Source organism: Platalea leucorodia (genome assembly GCF_965183815.1).
Source record: "Platalea leucorodia genome assembly, chromosome: 3".
Classification (NCBI taxonomy): Eukaryota; Metazoa; Chordata; class Aves; order Pelecaniformes; family Threskiornithidae; genus Platalea; species Platalea leucorodia.
In genome coordinates, this window is record NC_138825.1 from 64094222 (window position 1) to 64110900 (window position 16679).

The 16679-nt window shown below is 40.6% G+C and overlaps 1 protein-coding gene across 1 annotated transcript in view; it reads left to right on the forward strand.

The window, feature by feature from the left end:
• Positions 1-493: 493 nt before the first annotated feature.
• Positions 494-16679, forward strand: part of MAP7 (microtubule associated protein 7) — a gene marked incomplete at its 5' end in the record, with an annotated part of 111414 nt that continues 95228 nt past the window's right edge. The window contains one exon of the mRNA XM_082305816.1: positions 494-626. Coding sequence (XP_082161942.1) covers positions 494-626 — 133 coding nt within the window. The remainder of the gene's footprint in view (positions 627-16679) is intronic.

The following is a 16679-nucleotide window of genomic DNA, read 5'->3' on the forward strand; positions in this document are numbered from 1 at the left end:
CTCTCCGCAAGCGTGTGGGAGACAGCGTTCCTGAGGCCGGCTTGCTGCAGCTGAGGAGACAACACTCATAGACCCCTTTTGATTAGGATGTGTCAGTGTTGTCAGGGCAACTGTTAACAGCGGCGTATCATATTTTCTCCTCTTGTGTTGCGTGCTGAATATTTTAGCGTGCTGTAGCTGGAAGAGGGTTGCAGGGAAAAAGGTGCTGCAGCAAGGAACCCGGAGCTGTGGGCTAGGATCTGACCGAACAGGCTAAGACAGTGACAACCAGCATCCAAACCAATGTGCCTTTAATTAGGGCTTTTCTTGAAGGTGGGGAAAGACTGCAAGGCTTTTGCTGCCGAGTGGATGTTGGTATTTGTCAGCTGTTTGCATACTGCTTATCCATAGGGGATCTATTACAAGTGCTCAAATGAACAGGCAGCCTTGCAGCTAGCTGCTAAGCAGGGGCTGCAGTTTCTTACTTTTTTAATAAGCAAGAGGCAACAGCAACATGCCTGGCTCAACTACAGCCCTCCGACAAGAGAGATTGAAGAAGACAAGTGGCAGGCCAAATCCCTTGGGTTTATTCACCATTAACGAAGAGGATGAGCAGCAAAAGAACGGGAATTCCAAAACACTGAAAGGTATGTCGCGGTTCTGCAGCGCGATCAGGGCTGTGTGTGCAATACGCTGCACAGCAGGCACAACGTTTTATTAGCTCTTCCGTGTGCTATGGAGACTCTGTAAGTGACTGGTGCAGTTTGGCAATGCATGTTGGCACCCACAAATGCACTGTGCGTGATAGGTGTCTGTCTAAATCCCCTGGATTGTTATGCAATCATCTGCTTGGGATATGAAGAAAAAAATGCTTTTTAGTTATTAACGCTATTTTTTCCAGTAGGGATAAGGGTCCTGCATCTGAAATATATCAGTAAATTTCTGTGTGTGTTAGTTGATTTCTGTGCACAGTCTGGATAAATACCTGTTTAAAAAAAAAAAAAAGTGATTGTAGGCTTGGAGAAAAGAGAAGGCAATACCAGACTGTTATAGAAGACAGCTTTGCCAAAGACAATGTAAAATTAGATATACTTCCATTCCTGTGCATAAGGGGCAGTGTGCCTTTGGCATAGTATAGAAAATTACACATTGTTCATATATGCTGACTTTGATAAGTCTGACAAAAAACCAACCAAACAAACAAATTGTAACTGCTGAAGAAAAATACTTATGGTGCTTAAGGTAGGTGAGTGGTGGTGGCAGAGGGATGCTGATGGCTGTTGATTTAGAACAGAGGTCTGTCAAGCCTGTGTAGCCACTGTCTATCTTGTATCATGTAATTAATGTTTTCCACATGGATCCTAGTGTTTAAATTCTGTTGGTCTGGCATGGATCCTGCACCTTACACTTATGACCGGAATTTTAAGTTTGATCATTACAATTTTTATTCTTTTTTTGTGATCAAGTGATTCCATTTATATGAGCACTCCTTTTTATCGTCTTATTTGGGGGGAAAAGATTGTACCAGATTTTTTGTTTACAAAACAAATGTTAGTTTGTAGCCTCAAGACAGTGTTTTAAATTTCAGATGTTACCACTCTACCATGTAATGGGAGAGGCTAGCAAGCATTTAAATAGCAAATTTATAGTATGTATATTTATTAGAGCTGAATCATTTACAGCTAACTGGTTATTTTCTTTTTCTTGAAGGAAGAGGGTAGCTTGGTAGCTGTTAGAAACAAATTCAGAACTCGGGATTTTTTTTCAGTTTGCAGCTTGTACTTTTTTTTTTTCTCAGAACAGTAAAGAACCTGACAGATTTGAGCATTGTCATAAAATATATATTGCTAGTCATTCTTAATGCACCTAATGTTTTAAGGTCTTGTGTACATAGTTACTTGCTCGTCTGTGTATTTGAAACTGCCCATGTAAAATGAGGATACAAACTCTCGTGTGAGGTTATTGAGTTTTTAATGTTTTAAGAAGCATATTACTTTCCTTTATGACCAGCTGGATGACTTCCAGGGTCAACAGTCCACAAAGCTAAGAATCAATAATTTTCCTGGTTTTGTTCAATGGCACTGATAGTTTCCCAGGGTAAAAGTTCTTGTTGACTTAGCTAGTGTTTTCTACTTGCAGCAGTTATACAGATGTGCTTATCCTTTGCCTCTTCTGTTAGAACTGAGGTTCCATTTTTGATTATTCCTTTTTTCTCTTGTTGCTGTGAAATGTAAGTAGACAAATGTGTACAGGAGCACAGACAGCAAACTAACAAGTGAATGTGGTTTTAGTATAAAAATTTGGTGGCTTACCTTGAATGCTCCTAGTGAGAAATAGCACAGAGGCTGTACAAAATACTTTGGAAGTATACTTGTTTGTTTTTCTTTTACTAAATACTTAAAATGACTCATAGTGTCTCTAGAACAGCATTTGCATGCTGATGGATGTATTTATTTACCCATCTGTACATTTGAAAGCATTATCAGTGGTTAGGTGGGTTCGAGCTGGAATGCCTGGTCACGGGGAGCGCGTGTATTCAGGTTGGTGTTCTCCTTTCCCTAGCTGGCACCAAGCAAGGTCACTCCAGCACAGCTCTGAGCGGAAGCATAAGATGTGTGATGGACTCATGCAAGGCTTTCTTGAGTCTTTAGAGTCTGTTGTTCTGTTGCTACTTTACAGTGTTTACTTCATCTTAGTTCTTTACCTGTCCTGTTTGCTCTGCAAGCATCTGCTGAGATTTTTCTTTTTTTTTCCCCCTCCTCTAGCACATACTAAGTCAGTGTCATCTTCATGGGAGGTGGGCTACATGTCGTCTTCATCTGTGGTTTCTATAATCATGCTGGACCTTTGTTTGTACAGCAGTTCAAAACCCAAGAGGTCTTCAATGGATCTGATACACCAAAGTAATAAAGCAGCTCACTCCTCCATTAAGGATATTTGAATATCATCACAAGTTTTAAAATAATCGTCATTTTGGTAGTTCAGCTCTTCTCAGGATACTAAGGCATGAGTTTGTATGAGAATTATTTTTGTCATCTGGAAAAAAAATATTTAAGTGGATCATGAAGTGGCTAACATTTGTGAGATTTTCTGTAAATTGATTTTGATATCAGCAATTTCTTTTCTTGTTTTTGGCTGTCTGTATTGTAATTTGAGATGTCTGGTAAGCAATGAGTTTGTTCCTCCAGTGTAAACAAATAATGAACTGAAAATGTTTGTCAAGGATTTTTTAAATCTGGCAGTGATCTTTGTAGCCATGTGCTCCTGATACTTCCTTTCCTTTGATGTGAATTGTATTCACTGCTTTTTCACCAAATATTTTCACTTTATTTCCTCCACCCCCCCGCCTTCCTCCCTAACACCTAAATGCATGTTTTAGGAGGATGGAAAGAGGCAGCAGTTGACTTCTGGATTCTGAATAATGTTGCTACTTGCTTCTGTATATCAATTAGCTAACTGGTAGTTAGAAAGGTAAGAGAATTTTTTGTTCAGTCCATGCCTGAGAATTTCCTACAGGCCTGAATGTGAATTTCATATGAGCCACTGTCTGTTAAGACATTTTTAGTACTGTATTAGATTTGACAGGATTGCTGGCTGAAATTGTTGGTCACAGCTGGGTGGGTGTATGTGGGTGGTGGGGGTATTCCCTTGGTATTTTTTTAGTAGGTAACTAGTCATTCTTCTGCTAAATATGTTCCTTGGAAGTCCTGAAAGTTGTTGGCTGTTTTCATAGACAGTGCTCATATTGGGAAACGAGCCTCATCCTATAAACATTCATACGGGTTTGTCCCTTGTTTTGAGCTTGGTGTTTTTCCATTTGTTCTGATGGATTTGACAGTTTCCTTTAGCTTGGGGTGCGGGTAGGGTTTTGGTTTTGGGGGGGTGTGGTGTGTGCTCAAGTTTTATTGTTTTGTCATTTTGCCAAAATACTAGTTCAACAAAGCAAGCTTTAGTAAGATGCTTGAAACTTAAATTAGTGAGCTCAAGTGCGTGAATGGCTGGAGATCTACAAAATTACAATTTAGGAAATGCAAATGTAGTGTCTCAACCTGATTCTTTAAAGAGGTGTTTTTATCATTGAATGTTAATAGAGGTAAAATTCACGTCTTGTTTGTGAGCTGGGAGCAGTGAGAATTGGCACAGGTATCCAAGCTGTGTGGTACTTACACAGATTTGTGACCACACAGAAGACTTCCAGGTAATAAGTCCTGGTTACTGTTTGGTTGAAGTCTCAATGTGAATTGAGGATGAACTTCTTACTGGGATCAGCATCTACCTAAAACCAATCTTGCAGGCGTATCTGGTTTTGTTCTGTTAAGCAGCCTTAGAAATCAGTTCACAGCAAAGTAATAGACTAGTGTTTCCAAGGGACATTTTTGACAGCTTCACATTGGCGCTTGTATTTTCAATTGTTAGAGCTATGCTTCCGAATGCAGTATTGGCATTTAGAGCATGCTTTTCACTCAGTGTTATTTATTTCATAAACACTATTGCCCGAAAGATCTGCATATATCCTAAGTCTCCACATAAAGCAATGTGCTTTTTAAATCTATTTCCCTTTCAAAACTTAGGACATAGTCATGCATGCAATATATGCCATATGTTTTATTTAGGCTACATATTTACATCGCATGTGTGCTACTGTTGTAAGGACTGTGTTGTAAGCTCTTTGGGACAAGGTCTGCATTTTTGTTACGAGTCTGCATAGCACCCACTATTGCAGGGTCTTGAGGTCCAGCTGTTGCGTGGTAGAACAGTGCAAATAAAAATTACTTTGAATTGCCTTTTTTACTGTTAATAAACAGCCTCTATTCTCCTCTCTCATTATAACATACAAGAATTTTGCTACATAGTGCACTCTTCAAATACAATTTGTACAGGTTTACAGAAGCTTATTTTGCGCTTGAATTGTTTTTTTGTTTTAGTCAACAGCTTTCCAGCAGTTCTGCAAAGAAACCAGACAAAACAGGCACAGAACCACACACTTTACAACTTCAGTGTTCCCTTAAAGCTTGTGTTGTAAAACAAATATTGTTTCCGTGGCTGAAGATAGTGTGTGAATGTAGTTCTTTACGTAAATCACAAATATATGTCCACATAGATTAGTGCTTGTTTAATTAAAGGTATCCATCCTGTGTGTGTGAACTTTGGCCTCAGCCATTCTTTGAATTCAGACACAAGCAATTCAGTTCACCGTAGTATTTCCCTCCTCTGCCATGTTGATGTTGTGCACCTCAGATGTAATCTTAACTTCTACTCAATTTTACAAATTTTTTGAGTGATGCCTCCTTTCCTTCCTCTTGCAGGGGGGAACTACTTCTCAGACTACTGATAATGTTATGTTCCTAAAATTATCATTTAAAGAGCGTAGAAAAGTAATGCTTATATTTCTGGATTATAAATTTGAATAATGAATAACTGTAATAGCTACCTATGAGATTTATGGCAAATGAATGAAAAGACTAACAATGGAATCCTTCACCTGCCTGCTTATTTAAAACTGATCAAGGGACTATACCTCTAATCTGCTGAGTGAGTGTTGCTGCTAATGCAAGGCTAGACATACATGCTTTATGTCTCTGAACAGTAACACTAATTCTTTTTCATCTTGAAAACAAACAAGAGGAGGGCTTTTTCCAGTCCTTTGGTGCATGGCAGTGATGTCTGTGATTACCAGCAGATTTTGCTGCTGTTGAGTGGATGGTAATGTTTTTGTGTAATGCCCATTTCAGATGTAGGCTTTGCTGATCCAGAGGGATGAGGGAGATTTCTAACATGACTGTTTACGTGCTTAGTCTCAGTATTCTGCATGTATTGGGGAAATATATATTCCTTGTTAAACTCAGATTGGCTAACTTTGAATTCAGTTGTTATTTTGTTGCCGTGTGTCTATACCCAAACACAAACTTAAGATACCTGAAAGAAAAGGAAATTTGGCATCTTCAAGGGCATTAAACTGATCGTCCTGGAAACTGAAACTGTATACCTACAAAACAGGTACTGCATGGGGTGTGGAAGTGTAATCTTATCCCACGCTGCGGAGTCTGTGCCTCAGGCTGGATCCAGAATGACAGCTTGGTCTCTGGCTTCCACCACACTTTAAACCAGCAAAACTGCCTGGGATGGTGGTTCTCCCAGCAGGGCCTCTTAACACTAGACAGGAGGCTGACCTCCAGATTGGTTTGGGCAGAGCAGTGAGCAGCTGTTAAAGGCTGGTGAGCTGGTTCACCAAAATCAAGTATTGGAGGTTTTCATGACAGTTGGTAGCCTTATCTTGCCCATCTGCATTTGAGACAAAGTTAGGGGAAAGAGTGAGTGGAAGGAAGGGAAGGTACCAATTCTCATTACAATGCTGGTTGTGTAAAGGGGCAGGGCTGAGAACCTGGGCAATGTGGTTAGTCATCCTGCACCTTCCAGGGAGTTCTGCTAATGTTTCTCTGCACTTCCTCTTTATTTCTGCTAGCAAAGAAGAAGAGGGGTCCAAAAGTATCTGTGATTTTTCTGGACACTTATTTAAAAACAACTCTCAAAGTATCTGGGAGGTATATTCTTAAAAAAACCCTATATTCATTATCTAATTTGCAGCCGTTAGGGGTGCAGAAGGAAGTTGTGTTTTTTCAGGAAGCTGCTACGAAGTCGTCTCCTTTGTAGAATTTCACTGTTCATAGCTGTAGGCGCTGGATAGCTTGAAACAACTTATTTGTAATAAAGACAAAGAGATCCTAACATGAAGTAATTAATTTGCAATAAAGCAAAGAGACCATGCTGGAAGTGTCAGGGATAGCGGGGAATATGTCTGCAGACCAGTGGAGCAAATCTGATTTGTTCAGTCCCTCTGGCTTTCAAGAGTGAAAGTCCCAGGTCTGAGGACTTGGCTTGTGTTGTAACACAGTCTGTTCATCAAAGTGTGTGCTGGGATTACTGAGAGCTTATCTATGCTGGTTAAGAATCATCTTACACTTCTAGCTCAGCTCTGTAAGAAGAGGCTTCCACTGCTGATTCTGGAGGATTGTGTTCATTCATTTTTGTCAATTGTTTTTGTGGTGGGAAACAGCCTATGATCTATTCATCTGCTCAGGGAGCATACTTGACATTGAGTACGTGGATGGCAAAAGTCCATAAAAAGTACAACAAAGTCTTTAAAGTTTAAGACATTTATTAAAAAGAATTCAGGTTAACTTGGCATGTGAAGTGAGGATAATCCTAACTAGGGAAAAGATTGGATTTTGCAAAGTAACTTTTGTAAGTAAACAAAAAGTTATTTCAACCAAGATATATAAATGATAACATAGTATTCATCAGAGCTGTCCATGTGAGGACAGGGTGCAGTATTTGGTTACTGTACTTGCAGGACAGAATGCTTGTTGAAGTTGCAAAAAGATTGGAGTTCAATTTAATTTAGGCAATTCTCAAGAAAGCTTTATATAATAAGAAACACCACTCATGAAAGATTGATAGCAAGCAGTGGAGTTTTCCTTTTTCACTGTTACCACTGTAAAAGTAGTGGCTTTAAAAACCTTGAATTGGGAATACGTTTCGAACTGTGGGGAATATACATGTAAAAGGAATGTAGGTTTATGGTAATTTCTTATGGGGGAGAGAGAAACCTGGAAAGTGGTAGATCTGTCCAAGGATCTTGAAATTCTCTGAGGTCTTGTTGTATTTTTTTTTTTTCCTGAAAATATGCAAATAATACTCTTTCAATGGGTTTATACAGTAACGTGCCATTGGAATAAGATGACAGCAAGAAGAAACGGACCTCTATGCCCTATCTGTACCACGTTACACATGCCTGGGTAGTACCATGTTTTTATTTTGCAGTGGAAAAATGAGGCAATAGCTAAGCATGTATTTTTAAAAGAAATATGTTGCAGTTAGATCCCCTGATGGTTTTGTGATTGTGGTGTTGTCAGGAGTCTTGGCACTCTTGCTGCTGTTTGCAAGCTTGCTCGGAAACTGCTGTATCCATTCACTGCTTCAAAGTTGCCTTTGTATCCAGGTACGTAGAAGCCTGGCTTTATTGTTAAGAGAAAACCTTTTTCTTGTCATATTGAACTCCAGAGAAATTAATGAGCACTGGCCTAGTGTTGCTTCTGGCCATGAGCAAGTGATGATAGAACTCCACTCATTACTGGGCTCAGCTGAATCCGTGGGACTACATCATTTTTCTTCCTGCACATGCTCACACGTGTCCATTCTTTGCTTACTCAGCTACCCACAGAGTACTTTTTGTGCCCTTTTTTTCCCCTGCTTCTTTAAATTCAATCTGCACTTTAAAACTGGAGAACTTGTTTTTCTGGTATTTGGGAATTAAGAGTTGTAAGTGAAAGCATCTCAAAAGAGGTCTGTATTATTATCCGATGTCTCTTCAGCAGTGATTTGTGTTTTTTAAGCCACGTTAAGGAATTATTTAACCCAGTCTACCCAACCTCAGGCCACAGCAGTAATGTGCCAGGAGAACAAATGCCGCAGTGATTGATGCAATTTGCTCTATTTTAATGAACTACCTTCACTCACTGATGGTGCATCTTGCAGTGCACTGTTTTTGCAGTCAAGCAGTACTTGAAACTCATACATCTGAGTTTCACCTGCACTGAGTTGAAGCATGGTATGAATAGATGCTGATGTCTGTGGGTCAGGTCTGTATAATGAAGGTGAGGGAGGCTATGGACAATGCTTAATAAGCAAATAAAAATGCAGATGAAACATCAGAAATGAAATTAGGGAGTACTCTAAAACTTGGGCTTTCACATCTTGTTGCTTGCGGCAAAATATTTTTCTCTTTCAGAGGGGTGGAATCACGTTTACCAAATTCTATACAAAATTCCCATCTCATTGATTTCTAGGTTTGACAATGACAGCCGTTGAATATCCAAATTGCCCGAAACCCCATCTTAGTGATCTCTATGTATAGATGTAGCATAACTGCTTAGTCAAGCTCAAGGTAGGAATGACTAGGGATAGCATAGAGATTGTTTACATTTTCTTTCTATACTAGCAGGTTCAGAGGAGAAGCACTTGAATGTTAGCTTCACTTTCTCCTTTAAATGATTGACTTACTGATAATGGCTAGAATAAACAAAGTTCCAGTAGGCAGGTCACTGCAGCTTAACCTGGATGCAGGTTTCTCCAGAAAGTAGAATTTGTGTCCCTGTACTAGAGGGGGAGACAAGGGGTTTGGGGCAGGCTGTGCTGGTGGAAAGCTGAACTGCTGTGTCAGTACTGACACAGACCTGTAGCTGCTCTGTGTGTGTGTTTGTGCTGGGGAACTGTCGAGTTGTTTTGAACTAGAATAATACCTTCCGTAGCTTCAACGGGATGATGGCACAAGATTCTCTCTGTCTAACTGTTTGCCAGATTAAAAGCCCATTGAAGTTTTTGTTCACTTTTATTAATGCTGAGCAAACAGATTATCTTCTAGTTGTTTCAGATCTGTTGAAGCCTAGTTTTGCTCTTTAGCTCTGTAGAGGCAACACAGTTTTTCTCAGGGATTAGCTATGCTTCTGTAGATTTGAGTTCATGTCTAATTTGTAGAGTTTATCTATGCAGAGGTTAACAAGAGGAAACTGGGATTGGAATCAACAGTTTGAGCAAATTGAGCACAGGTATCTGCTGAGACTGGTGGGAGGCAAAATGTGGAAAGCAACAGAGACTCCAAATCATAGAAGTCTTCCAGTTGATATCCTTCACTTAGGAATAAAAATTTAGTTAGCTGAAGCATTCTTCCTTTTCTGGTACTAGCGTCTATATAGCTGGCTTCAGGGAAAGCAGGAGTTTCCTGTTAGAAGTCATAGTGGTGTATTTACCATTGGTCCTTAATCTCAGTAAGTGGTTTTCAGTAGTGTGTGTTGGAGGCCAGATTTATAATCAACTTGGAAGAGGAGGCGAAGAGTCAGTTTTGCTTAGGAGTTGAGAATTACCCAAAAACCTCAACGACCCAGGAGAAATACTCAAGGTACTGGAAGTCCCAGAAGGGACTCAATGTACTTATAAACTGAATTTGTAGTTTCAGTTGCTTCACTGCTCTTCAGTCTTTTCCTCTTGTTTAATACTTCTACAGCCTGAACTTCCAGTCGTGCCTACTGACTGGCATAGTCCTTCACATGGAGGTTGATTTTTTTCCACAGTCAACTTTCTTCTGGGTCTTCCTCTTACATCTGAAGCAGATGTAGGAACAACTGTCCTTCCACAGTCTGGCATGCCAGGTACAACTGCTCACAGATCTCTTCTGTGATCTGCTGCTGATTTTTTGTTTAGCATTGGAGGGTTGTGGAACGAGGCTGGTGCCATTGCACACCCCTGCAGCCGGGAAATACTCTGGCTGGTGGAGTTTTGTCCTCAGAAGAGCCTTGCTGCAGCCTAGTGCCATAGCCACATCTTATTGCATGGTGTGCTGTGCTAGATGTGTGCTCTCTTCCTTATCAGGAACGGGGGTGCCTTCTGAAGGATCTGAGGATAGTGGATGACAAAGAAGCATTAAGAAGAATTTTTATTGTCTGTATGTTGGGAGACAATGAGGAAAGAGAGTGAGGAAGTAACATACACTTACAAAAATAACATTTCTACAGGAGGCCTGAGCTCTAATTTGATTGATGGGAATATGATTGCAGTGTTGATGTCTTGGGCGGAGACAATCTGACTAGATGAAAGTCCAGTGACAGATCCTGGACCTAAAATCTCATAACATCCTAAAACATACTGTTTAGTGTGCTGAAGAGTCTTGGTTTTTCCATTCTTGAATTCCAGATCTTTTTCAGCTTCATTTTAAACTCCTGCAGAGTCAAGGTTTATTGTAGAAGTGCTGACAGAACTCGATTCACACTGTTGTATTTTAGTGTACAAAGCTATCTTGTTTCTCAATTCTGCTTCAGAGAGCTTTTCAGAAAGCTGTTTTGGAAATGCAGGTTTATCCAGTTACCCACCCTTGACGTGAGAAGTCATCCTTTTACGCAGCCAATTCTAGCTTTGTTTTTTTCCTTTTTCAAAGTCAGTTTCCTCATTGCCTGCATGCTGACTAATGCAGTGATGAAAATTGCAATACTAAATTTTGGCTTCTATACTAAGAGACCATGAATGACATCAAATGTGTCTGAACTGTTTTTGAAGACAGAGGTGTGATGTCAGTGGGGTTTGCACTTGTTTATACTTCTGAGCGCAGCAGTGGCAATATGGTGGAAAACAAACGGCTGAACCTTCTTGCCTGTCATTCCTTCTTAATTGTAACGGCTATTTCATTGAGAAATGTGCACCCCATCTTGGACATGCAGTCCACACAAACTCTAAGACAAGGCTACTTTCCCATTTTGTGTGCATTCCCTTTCACTAGAAAAACCAAAACGTTTATTGCACTCTTTCTTCCCTGCAGCAAAGGAAGAAAAAGTAGTTTGTGTTTTAAAAAACAAACAAACAAAAAACCCCAAAACAACCTTCTCCAGCTACCTACCTATGTTAAACTGCTGTGTTTAGTTACAGTCTGAACTGCAAAATAAGAGGGTAAAGGGGTAAAGAAAAAGCAGATGGCAGTCGCCATCTGTAAACCAGAAAAGAACAGCAGCAACCAGCTGCTGAGTGAGGTATTGGCAATGAAATCAGGCTGCAGACCAAGCAGCTTGTGCTTCTTGTTGTGCCTGGGTTATCAGCATTTTGGTATGTTCCTACGCTTCCAATCTGTCTTTTCGGAAATACTTCATAACGTATTTATTTACTTTTGTGCCAGGATTTTTCTTCACCAGGTTATTCTCAAGTTTAAGAAACACAACTGTCAACTAGTTTGTGTTCAGGGAGTTTTTGAGTGCCTCACTGTCCTGTGAGTTACCTGGATTGCTGCTGTAAACCACATCTCAGGTGCTCAGTGTCACTGAAGATTGTATGCAGAGTAGCTTGGCTTTTCACTGCAATACGTTTAACATAAATCTTTCTAGTCAATAACTGAGGCAGAGCATAGGAAAGCAGTGTAGTGAAGACCGTGATGCTTATGGATGCCTCCTTTTTCTGTTAGACTTTTGTTTAATCACCATTCTTACAGGTTTCGCTTGTTTGTGGCATCTGTGTGATGAGCAACATTCCAAGGCTGAAATATTTCAGGTGATAGTATGATGGTTTGATCATCTTCTCCTGAGAAATGAAGACAGCATCTCCGTGATCAGTGTGTTGGAGTTCTGAATAGGCTCCTGACTCCAAGGGTTTTGGTGGTGATTTATGCTCATCTTAGCTCTGCAAACAGGCCCTGCAATTGCCTGGCTGTAAAGTGGAGTTCAGTGTGTCTTGCTGCTACTAGCAGTTCCCTTTAACACTCGGTGAAGATTTAGCTGAAATTTTCAGAAAGTGCTGTTCTTTGGTCTTTCCCTTTATATTCCAGGCTTTGATTATGGAGTTTTCTTAAACTTGTCCTAGGATTTCTTTTCAAAAAGATCTAGGTAACTGCCAGTAGCCAGCTCTTATCACTAATCTGGTGTGGCTGTAGCTTTTTGCTATACATCAAGGCAAGAAGCTTCTGCTGATGAAGTGTGGAAGCCTGCAGGCCAGTGTTCAGTGGAAGTCTCAGACAAAGGTACTTTAAGATGTCTTTGACCTCTTTTGTTTGTGTGTGGTGGTGTTGTTTTTTGTTTGTTTGTTTGTTTGTTTTAAGTATGGGGAACAACAGTATGGCCTTGTAAACTTGAACTGGTAAGTTTCCAAAAGCTTTAAGAAGGAGCTGTGTTAGTGAGAGAGACTACCCTCATTTGCTTGTTACCGTTCACTCTTGCTTGCCCTTCTTGTGTGGCGAGTGAGTCTGACACATTGCAATCAGTGAGTCACAGAAGCAGACACCTGCTCTTGAAGCCATGTAAGCTAACATAGCTTTAAAACGAAACAAGCTAGGGAGCAACCTGATGAGCAGGTTTACTTTTGTATTTGTGACATTGGTAACGTCTATTTTATCCGTCCTTAAAGAGAGCCAAGATATTTCTTATAATGATGCTGTAGAAGAGTTGAAGTAGGTTGGTAAAGTTACTGCAAACTAATAAACGGGATGTTCTGCGGAGTAAGCAGGATCCAACAGCTATAATTCAAAGTAAGATTTTTTAATTTTTCTCCTTGGTTACAAAACCTTTTGTAATGTGTGTCTGTGTGGGGGTCCATTTACTTATTTTTGAAAGCCTTTGCCCTTCCCCATTCTCAACCAATTCTGTGCCGTGGAATATCCAACCTGACCTGCTCACTTTGCTGGGCTGAAGTACTGTGAAACTACACTGAGACAGGAGGCTGGGAGTGAGTGAGTCACAAAAGTCAAGAGAAGACATAACAATATAAATATGGAGCCATGTTCTTGAGAAAGGCTTGTTTTTTAGTTTTAAAGTAGCTCTTCTGAGACTGGTTATTGGAAAACCAGTTATTGATTAACAGTCCTTCTGAGACCTGTGTTGCAAAGACTGCCTTTTCACGTGAAAATTCTTGTGACTTAGAGAATAACTGGCGATAAATATCATGTCTAGTAACACTTACAGGAACAATCTCTGTTTCCCTCTCTGGGGAGGGGAAACTTGTTTTTGCAGGACATCCTGACAATAGTGATTATAATGAGAGCTTTCCCATCTGACTCAAATATTTCAGACTGTGTAGGGATTATTGAATATTACTCTGTGGAAAAACAGACAGCCAGGGAGGCTCTAATTACTTGTGATTGAGCAACCGTGCACCTACTTCCCATTCTCTGCACAGTGTTTTCTCCCTTTCTCTTGTCCCAGCTTATTTGATTGACCTTTTGCTTGAATCTTCTTTAAATTAAAACAGCATTAATTATATACTCCAAAAAGGTTTCATATGTAGTGTAACATATATGTATATGTTTGTGATCTCTCCCTCTCTCTCAATTCTTTTTTACAAAACGAGAATAAAATATCTCTCCTGTAAACCTTTTGAGAAGACTTTTCTACTTGCAGGTATTGAAAGATGATGTGAAATCACCGTCTGCATATGCTTAAACGTTCACTCTCTATTGCACTCTTGGATCTTTAAAGGGGAAAATCCAATGAGATCTGGCTTTCCTGTTATACAACACACTGCTGTGCAATGCTAAATGCTGAAGCCACCTTCCAAATACCTTTATTTTGTGCTGCTGTAAAGTAGTACAATGCTAGATTATGTTTTATGCTTTGCTTTTTAAAGGGGGGAAAATAAAATGAGGAAAATAATAAGGGGTATGTTGGTGTCCTGCTTGCCTTCAAGATTAACTGGGACTTTCTGCTGAAAGAGAAGTTGATTTGTGTTGGATACAACTCACTGCTGAGTAAGTGGAGCATTGAGGCTTATGTTAATCGGCAGCGGGGCCTTTTCTGCGGTTTCCCCTGTGCTGTACTCTCTGTGACCTGGTTGGGAAGGGCTAGCTGGTCAGAGCTGCTCAGGCACTGACGCTTGCAGAGTAGGGCTGTTTTAATGGGCCACTTGCATAGCATGTTGGTTGCGGTCCACTGAGCTCTGCCTTTCACCTGCCAGTAGAGCCAAAAGCTGTGTGCGCTGAGGTGGTGGTGGCCAAGCAGATGGCAATGGAGATTGCCTGCCAGGGTGATCTGCTGAGCAGGTTTGCTGCCACTGCGTTGGATTGCCTATTCATGGACTTGATGAGATGTAGATACATCAGGTGTTGTAGTCTTTTAAACAGTTTGAATTTCTTTTGGTAAATGTTATAGATAACAGTGCTTCCCAGTCAGCCTAGGAAACCACAAGTAACAGATCACACAAATTTTAAAGTACTTCCATTCCCTGTCCCACTCGGGTAAGGTATTATAACATACTATAGTGTGGTTTGTGGTTTTGGTGAAGTATAGGGGCTAAACGTTTTTCATCCGTGGTGTTTGTGTAAGTGTTCCCACTGTCTGTGCGTACCTTTTGGGGGATGTCTTAATGTCAGCTGATCCCCAAAGCTTTCTACAAGCAAGGATTGCTACTGCACCAGTGTTTCTAATCCCAGCCTCTGTGGCAAAGTAGAAAGCAGTGCTGTGGTGAAGTGCTTAGGGTGAAAGCTGACTTTTTTGACATGAAGAGAAGCCTTTCTCCCTGCATCTGCCCTTATGCAAGCAGGGTACTACCCTTCACCCACATAGTATACTAGAGTTGTATTGCAAGGCATCATTGACAAATATTCCAGTACTTGAAATCTGATTATTTGAGAAAGAAAATAGATAAGTATTGCTAAGGCATTCCCCCACCCCCAGGTAAACAAAGTAGGAACACTTATCTATGGGGGAAATAGAGGTGTCGCCTTTTTTTAAGGGCCATTGTCTCTAAACAAATACATAGAATCATAGAATCATTTAGGTTGGAAAAGACCTTTAAGATCATCAGGTCCAAATGTTAACCTAGCACAGCCAAGTCCACCACTAAACCATGTCCCTAAGCCCCACATCTACATGTCTTTTAAATACCTCCAGGGATGGGGACTCAACCACTTCCCTGGGCAGCCTGTTCCAGTGCCTGACTACCCTTTCAGTGAAGAAGTTTTTCCTAATATCCAACCTAAACTTCCCCTGGCTCAACTTGAGGCTGTTTCCTCTTGTCCTATCACTTGCTCCTTGGGAGAAGAGACCGACCCCCACCTTGCTACAACCTCCTTTCAGGTAGTTGTAGAGACCTTATTAGGTCTCCCTTCAGCCTCCTCTTCTCCAGACTAAACTACCCCAGTTCTCTCCGCCAGTCTTTATAAGACTTGTGCTCTAGACCCTTCATCAGCTTCGTCACCCTTCTTTGGGCACAATGTGGACAGGTGTAGGCAGATTGCTAATGCCAGCTGGAGTGCGGGAAGAGGTCAGACTATTGATTGCATCACAAGCTTTGGCAGAATGAAACACAAAGCTTGCAGACAGTGATTCTAGATCCTATTCTTGCTGTTAAGTCAAGTACTTTGCTTCTAAGAGACTGGGAAAAACCCTTCTAGACTGTTGCCTGCAGTAGTTAACTCTACACGTAGATGAACACTGATTTTGTAGTCTGCTGTCACAACTGGAAAGATGTCACATGGTATCAGCTGGAGCCCACGTATTAAAGGACTTAAGAATGTCAGCTTGAGCAGTGAAAAGCTAGACTTCACGTGTGCTCCTTTCCCATAGTCTTTAAAACCTCTTCCAAAGGTCGTCTTATAAAGCCCTCTCTGAACAGGAGTTGAAACTGAGAATTTTAAAACTGTATAAGGAAAAAACAAGGCTTACTGACCTTGAAGTATTTAAAATATTGCATGGGATAGTTGCAACTGAATGGTTTGCTCTTTTCAGAGCTGCAAATGTTTTGCACAACTGTAATCCTGTCCTAAGTAGTTGCAACTCATGGGTAGTGCAGAGCTAAGTCTGTCACAAGAAGAGGTGCTGTGTGTGGGGAATGTTAAAGAAGTCTGTTTGGCAAGAAGATGCAGTGTAAGACTTTTACAAAACCATTAAAAAGGCTGGGCCAACTTTGTCCCTGTTGTAATTCTTCTGAAGTGAAGTAAATTGAAAAAGTTAATTTGACCTCCTGTTTTCAGGCTTAGAGCACTTACCTTTTTCTCTTGGTAATGGACTGAAAGCACTTATTGCTCTGTTCTGGATCTCTGTGGCTTTACTGAACTGAACCGCATTTTGCAAGTAAACAATTAATGGTCTAATTCTTGCTTGAAAGAAATAGCCATACAGTATTCATTTCAAAGAATGAGACAGCTTCCAAGGACAGGTATAGCTGTAGTATCTGAAGGT